The 6,223-nt window shown below is 38.5% G+C and overlaps 1 protein-coding gene across 7 annotated transcripts in view; it reads right to left on the bottom strand.

Moving 5' to 3' along the window:
• Positions 1-234: 234 nt before the first annotated feature.
• The window catches only part of ZMIZ1 (zinc finger MIZ-type containing 1), a 282,504-nt gene continuing 276,515 nt past the window's right edge, over positions 235-6,223 (bottom strand). For 4 of the 7 annotated variants that reach the window (XM_030452945.1, XM_030452939.1, XM_030452941.1 and 1 more), the window contains one exon: positions 235-4,577. In XM_030452945.1, coding sequence (XP_030308805.1) covers positions 4,470-4,577 — 108 coding nt within the window. In that variant the 3' untranslated portion in view covers positions 235-4,469. The remainder of the gene's footprint in view (positions 4,578-6,223) is intronic. The other 3 variants (XM_030452944.1, XM_030452943.1, XM_030452940.1) reach the window with 3 other exon arrangements.

The raw sequence follows: 6,223 nt of genomic DNA, 5'->3' as shown, positions 1-6,223 counted from the left end.
ATCTTTAAATACAAAATAACCACATGAACACCTAATATACAGGTTTCATCTGAATACATATTTATTAGATAAATATTAGGTTGTCACATCATCTAACTACATACAGTTTTGCAAGACTAAAAATCACAATTATTTTTTCTGACCAGTTTAAAGTATGAAATGATTGCATTGTACTGTACATACAATGTACAAACAAAGACAATGGCCATTTTTGCATGTTACGTCAGATTGTACTTTTTTTTTTTTTAATTCTCCTCTGATCATGATATCAAAAATTGTACAAAGTATGAATTTGGTTACAATTTTTTTTTTTTTTTTAATCCCCCTTATTTTTCTTCATTATTTCTGTAGCACCCTAAAAATACACAGGTGATAGACTAGTACACGTAAGCTAAATATTACATGTAGATAAAACAAAACAAAACAAAGGATCAGAGTATATTACAGAAGTGAAACAAATGCTGAGACTCCACAAACGCTAACAAACAGGATTCATTTTCCACATAAGATGGAGCTTCAAGCTTTTTTTTTTTTTTTTCTTTTTTTTTTCCTGCGAAATAAAAACAATGCACATTCCAAGGAAAATGAATGCATTTCTGTTAACATGTCTCTATTTGTCATTTACATATGTACAGCTGTCCCTTGAGTCTCTGCTGCAGACATTGGTGGGGATCTCTCAGTCCTAGAATAATGTCTTGGCAGCAGAATTGTAGATCTCTGTGGGTTCTTTCCCAGATGAACTTCCATAGGGAAACAATTCAAGAGTAAACAAACAAACAAAAAAGAGGAATAAAAATACTACTGGAATTTCATATCATAATTAAGCTTTAAAAGAAATGACTGTGATTACCCTATTTGCTAGGTGGTTTGTTTTTTTTTTTTTTTTTTCCTCTAAACTTTAATACGGCAGTGAACAAATAAAAAAATAACTAAATTTTCATTTAGAAGCTTTTTCATACTGATTCTACTATACAGTACCTGATTTTAGCTGACAGATATGTTTAAAAACTGTCTCAATGTCCAACATTTGGGTGGTGGGTAAAAATCATACTTTCTCTCAAGTTCTGCTTAGAAACCAAGTGTTTCTGTAAGCCTTCAAATGTCAACTGCCCACTTTAATTCTTTTAGTACTGCACAAAGCAGCTGCAAACACTGCTCCAAACATACTGCTAACACCTATGGGTTTGTGTTTCTTGGGTTTTTTGGGTTTTTTTTCCCTTCCTGCTTTCCAACAGGTACATTTCAATGATCCATTTTAAATGGCAAAATGTCAGTCCTTAGCATACCTGGTTTGAAATACGTTGTTGAAGAGAAAAATAATTTCAGGTGACTAATTCAGCTGCTCAGCAATCAGCAGAGGGTGGAACATTAAATAGGATCAATTCAAACAAATCCGAGCAACCAGTTCCAACCAACAGTGAGAAATCTTCTTTATTCCCAAACCTATGGCTTAAGAAACTTCCCTCCCCCACCCCCTCCAACAAAAAAACCCAAGCTCCAAGGGCATAAAATCAGTTTATCATTAGCCACCCCTGCCTGTGATTTCCATATCTATAAAAACAAAGCAAAAAGACGGGGGGAAATGACAGTAAAATGGTTACAAAACACATCTGCAACTGAAGAATGGCCTTTCCTAGGAACTGTGTCAACCACACCTGTGTCACCATGTGGTTTAATATTCTGCAGAGACCCTCTGCAGGTTGTCAAGCCTACATAAGAAAAAAAAAAAACACTCCTAAGCAGAATAAAATACACCAGACTGGTTCCCTCCCCACCCACCAACATCCCTCAGCCTTACAGTGCCCCGGCTGCGGTGACCGGGGCACCCCTGGAGTGACACAAACGTGGTACCTTACACCCTCACTGCTTGCCTCAGTGCACCTTTACCTGTTCAGAAGCTGGTTCTGGGTGTTCTGCTCACTTGGGCCAACAACCAACATCTGTGCCATCACCAGCCCACAACCACCCACAGTCAATCAATGTCAGTCAGTCTATTTTATGTTGGTTTTTAAAAGTTTTCTGCCCTAGGCAATCACTTATTCTGTTTCCATGACAGAGCTGGACCTTGATCATCCAGGTGCTGCCTGATGTACCAATTAATTTGTCACGTAAATGGATATGAAATTTTGCCTAATTTCTCAAAAGAAAACAGGGAGGTGAGGGGGGGGGGGAGAGAAAATAACCCAACTTCCTTATCTGTTAAAGAACCCTTGATTTTCTTTTTTTTTTTTTAAAAAAGGACCCATATTTTTCTTCAGACAAGGTATTTAAAAACACCAGCAAAAGTATAACCAGATCATGAAAGTGTTGAATATTATCAAAGACGATACTAAAATATTCACAAAGATATTTACAATAGCAATTCTTAAAATAATTGATTTTGCATAATGAACAGCGCCTTTCTTAAAAAAACTTGAAACAGGAAAAATATAAGTGGGGGACCATCTCTACATAATATGTTTGACAGATTCAATACTCCTACTGGAAAATAAAAGAACTAAACTGCCATTTCCTTTAAAATCTACAGCAAGGTGCTGCTGACTAGCTTATATATATCAGGAGGCATGTACAGCAGTAGTGGGAAACGTTAACAAAAAAGAGCAAAATGAAACAAAAACCGCAAAGAATTTACAAATATGACTTTGGTGAGGAAAACAAATCCAGAGTTGTAAGCACGGAGCATGCCATTTACAGCACTGCAAACTAAACAAGGGGGGGGGGTGGGCTAGGAAGCTATCTAGTCAAACCAGCAGGAAAAAACCAAAATTTTGCCTGGCACTTGAGTTTCAAATGTTTTGTGGTGGGCAAACGAAGATTGGATTTGGGATGAGGAAGAGGAGTTGGGGTCAAATCGGCTTCAGCCAGGAAAAGGAAGGAAACCAATAACTGTACAGTGGGCAAAAGCTGAAATGTTGCACCACGAGGGCAGAGTTGGCACACATGCACTTCTTACACAGCTACTGTACATCATTTATAAGAGAGAGAGAGACAAAGAGCACAGAAATGGGCACAGAAGCAATAGGAAGCTCATGCAGAAGCAGCAACCACACAAGAAGCACAGATCACAGGGGCAAGACAGTGATTGTGGCAGCAGGGTCTCTGGAGGGCAGGAGCAATCTACCAACAGCAACAGATTCTCCCCATGGTCCTTCAGGAGAAAGAGCTCATCCCGGCAGCCAAAGTTAAAAAAAGAAACCGAAGGAGGAGAAAAAGAAAAGGCTGGGTTATCTGTAACAGTCACAAAAACAGAACTCAAAAGCAAAACAAGGAAATGAAGCTGTAAGATGTCTGTCCAATGTCAATGCCCCTTCTCAAGCCAGCTGTTAAAAATAATCATGCAGATAGTGACGTTCCTCTCCCTCCAACCTGCAGTGATCTCCTGGCTGCCTTTAACCCATCTTTGTCTTACTCTGTATTGTGCAGCACAGATGGTGACACGAATGTTTGGAGCACCCAAGGCTGTAGGTAATAGGAACAGTTTGGTTTGCATCCCCCCTCCCTCTCTTTTCCATTCTGTATGGCATAGATGGCAAAAAGATCTTTTACAGCTATCTCAACAGCTGGATGGTTACACAGCCATGGATGGTATGATTTGAAACCAAAACCACAAAAAAAAAATCCCTAAACATTACAAATATTTTTTCTTTCAGCTTTCCTGGGTGTTTCCAACCTCTGTGTTCAGCCAGAGGGATCCTCTGCAAAGAGGTGGTTAAGATTCCTGCAATTGCAGAAACACCAACACCCCTGGCTGCAGCCTGGGGCTCCTCAGGACTCTGATACTGAAGTCACATTAGCTAAGCTGCTGGCTCCTCTGATGGGCCTCTGTGTCTCCCCTATCTTTGCCACTTTACTGGAGGATTTGTGCTTTTTTTTGAACTTTGTACGTGGTTTTGTTTTTCTTTTTTTTTTTTTTTTTTTTTGTGTGTGTGTGTGGCCAGGACAATCCCTCCAAGGCAAACCTGTAGTTGGAGGTGGGAAGAGGGGAGGTGGGAGGGAGATAAGAGTTTCAAAAAAAATGGAAGAACACGCATTGGAAGGACACTCTGAGATGGGTCAGTTAAAGACAGTTCCATTTTGTTGCCTTTTCTTCCTTTGCCAAGAATTGGTTTTTGCCAAAATACTTCACACTATGTTTATCACAGAACTCTCTCTCTATAGGATGAACAACAAAAGGGGTTTCCATTAGCTGCACAACTGTCTATGCTTGTCATGTGTAGCATGGCAGACTTGGAGATTACTGCATTTAGTTACTTTTGTGGTTTTATTTTTTTTTCTCCCATCACTTTCACAGTCTTTGAAGCTGACAAAGGCAGTTCTGAGATGAAGAAAGCAGGGAGTGCACCATTGGATCAAGTTGTGAGTTGTTTTGTTTTTTTTTTCTTCTCTTGTGGAAAAGGAGTGTTAAGGTTCCTCGCTGTGCAGCCACACACGTGTGAACAAGTGAAAAGGGTGGGAGAATACATATGGGTTCAGTTGTTCTCAAAGAGAGACAGAAGGTCATCATTGCTATTGCTTGGCAAATCAGGAGGATCCAGGTAGGAAAGCAGCTCATCTGGATTTGTGAGTTCTGGAAGCAGCTATAAAATATAAAGGTGAAAGGAAAATTACAGATAACAGAAACACAACTGAGAAAAAACAAGGGATTTAAACAGCACACAGTCCTGGAAAATGGCTTTCATAGAGGGATATATCCAAATACATTGAAGGCAGCAGTGACACAAACCTAAGGTGATGAAGAATCCACTTGTTTGTGGAAGTCTGGATTACTCAGGTTTCATCTGTGATTTACATCACCATCTCAATTAGGGTTTCTCAGTCAACCTCCCCATCACAAAGTTCATCAATAAACAACGTGTAGTTACTGGCTAGCAATGCTGACAAAAACTTCTTGACAAATGCTCATTTTGTACACTAGTTTCATACAAAACACTGAAAAAAACCTGAAACATGCAGTTTCAGTAAGACATATCTGAGCTTTAAGGTAGATCAGCAAAGACTGGACTGCCTGACCCCCACGTCTCAGCATGATGCAAAAAAAAGACATTTTTTTGATGGAAAAAAAATAACAAATGAGAAGGAAGAGTGGCAAGGCAGGTGGGTGAGAACTCTTCTTTTCTGTGATGGTGACAGTCTTGGTTGGCAGTACTTAACTATAGCATTACATGTAATTCCAGACATCTTAAGGGTGAGGGGCATAAGACCCCATCCAGCAGAAGATGCACTGATCCCCACAATGTTTTAAAGTATCAAGAGTACTAGCTGTGAGGGGTTATTTATCTTTTTGTTAATACTGTGTTTCAAATAGATAATTTTGGTTTTCTAACCATCACTCAGGTTGGTTCTGATCTGAGAGATAACAAGCAACTCATGGGCCATGTTTCTGATTTATTCTGCATCTCGCCACATCCCAGTCAAAAGTGTCACACATAAAAAAACAGCAGGGAAGAGTTTGTAATAAATTCCCTTTATATTCCATGTTGTGTTAAAGCAGAGACAGAAAAATATGGACTGCTTTAACAAACTTAATATGATAAATTAGTCTTAAGTTGTCCTGCGTTTTCAAACACTGTAAAATAAAAAACTTGAGTGCATCACAATCAGCATGCAAGTATTATATTTATATGCTTCTGTTACTCCTGTGCAAATGCAGCTTCATCTTCTAATGTTATATGGATGAACACTTCTTTCAAGAAGCTAAACATGAAATGCAGAAAATATTTTTACTTCCTAAGCGTTTTTGAAAAAAAAGAAAAGCAACACCAAGTTTCCATAAACAAAAGCTCTCACAAAGAATCCTTCTTTTAAAGTACTGCCTGCTTTTAATCATGGTAAAAATGCTATTGCCCTAGTAACACACTAAAGATATAAAGCTCTTAAATGTATTTCACCTGTTATCATAATTTTCTATAAAAACATGATACAGAAGCCAAAAAAAACCAAAACCCTGAGGTCCCACAAAATACGTAGAATTTAAAAAAACATTTGAATTTGTCTTACAATTTTTCAACTCATTTCTTTAAAAATTAACATAACATCTCTTGAGACTCATTCTTGTATACCAAGGATTTAATTTCTTTTTTTTTTTTTTTTGTCTTTAAGAAAGGTAGAAGTTTTAAGCAATATGCTCCCTATCTCTAAAGATTAAGCCTTCCAAGCTTTGACCTCAGCTTGCCTTGAGACGTGCCTTCTGCCTCTGAGACCTCAGAAAGGACTTGCTGGGAGC

This window comes from Calypte anna, chromosome 6 (genome assembly GCF_003957555.1).
Source record: "Calypte anna isolate BGI_N300 chromosome 6, bCalAnn1_v1.p, whole genome shotgun sequence".
Classification (NCBI taxonomy): Eukaryota; Metazoa; Chordata; class Aves; order Apodiformes; family Trochilidae; genus Calypte; species Calypte anna.
This window is presented reverse-complemented; position numbering and strand designations above follow the sequence as displayed.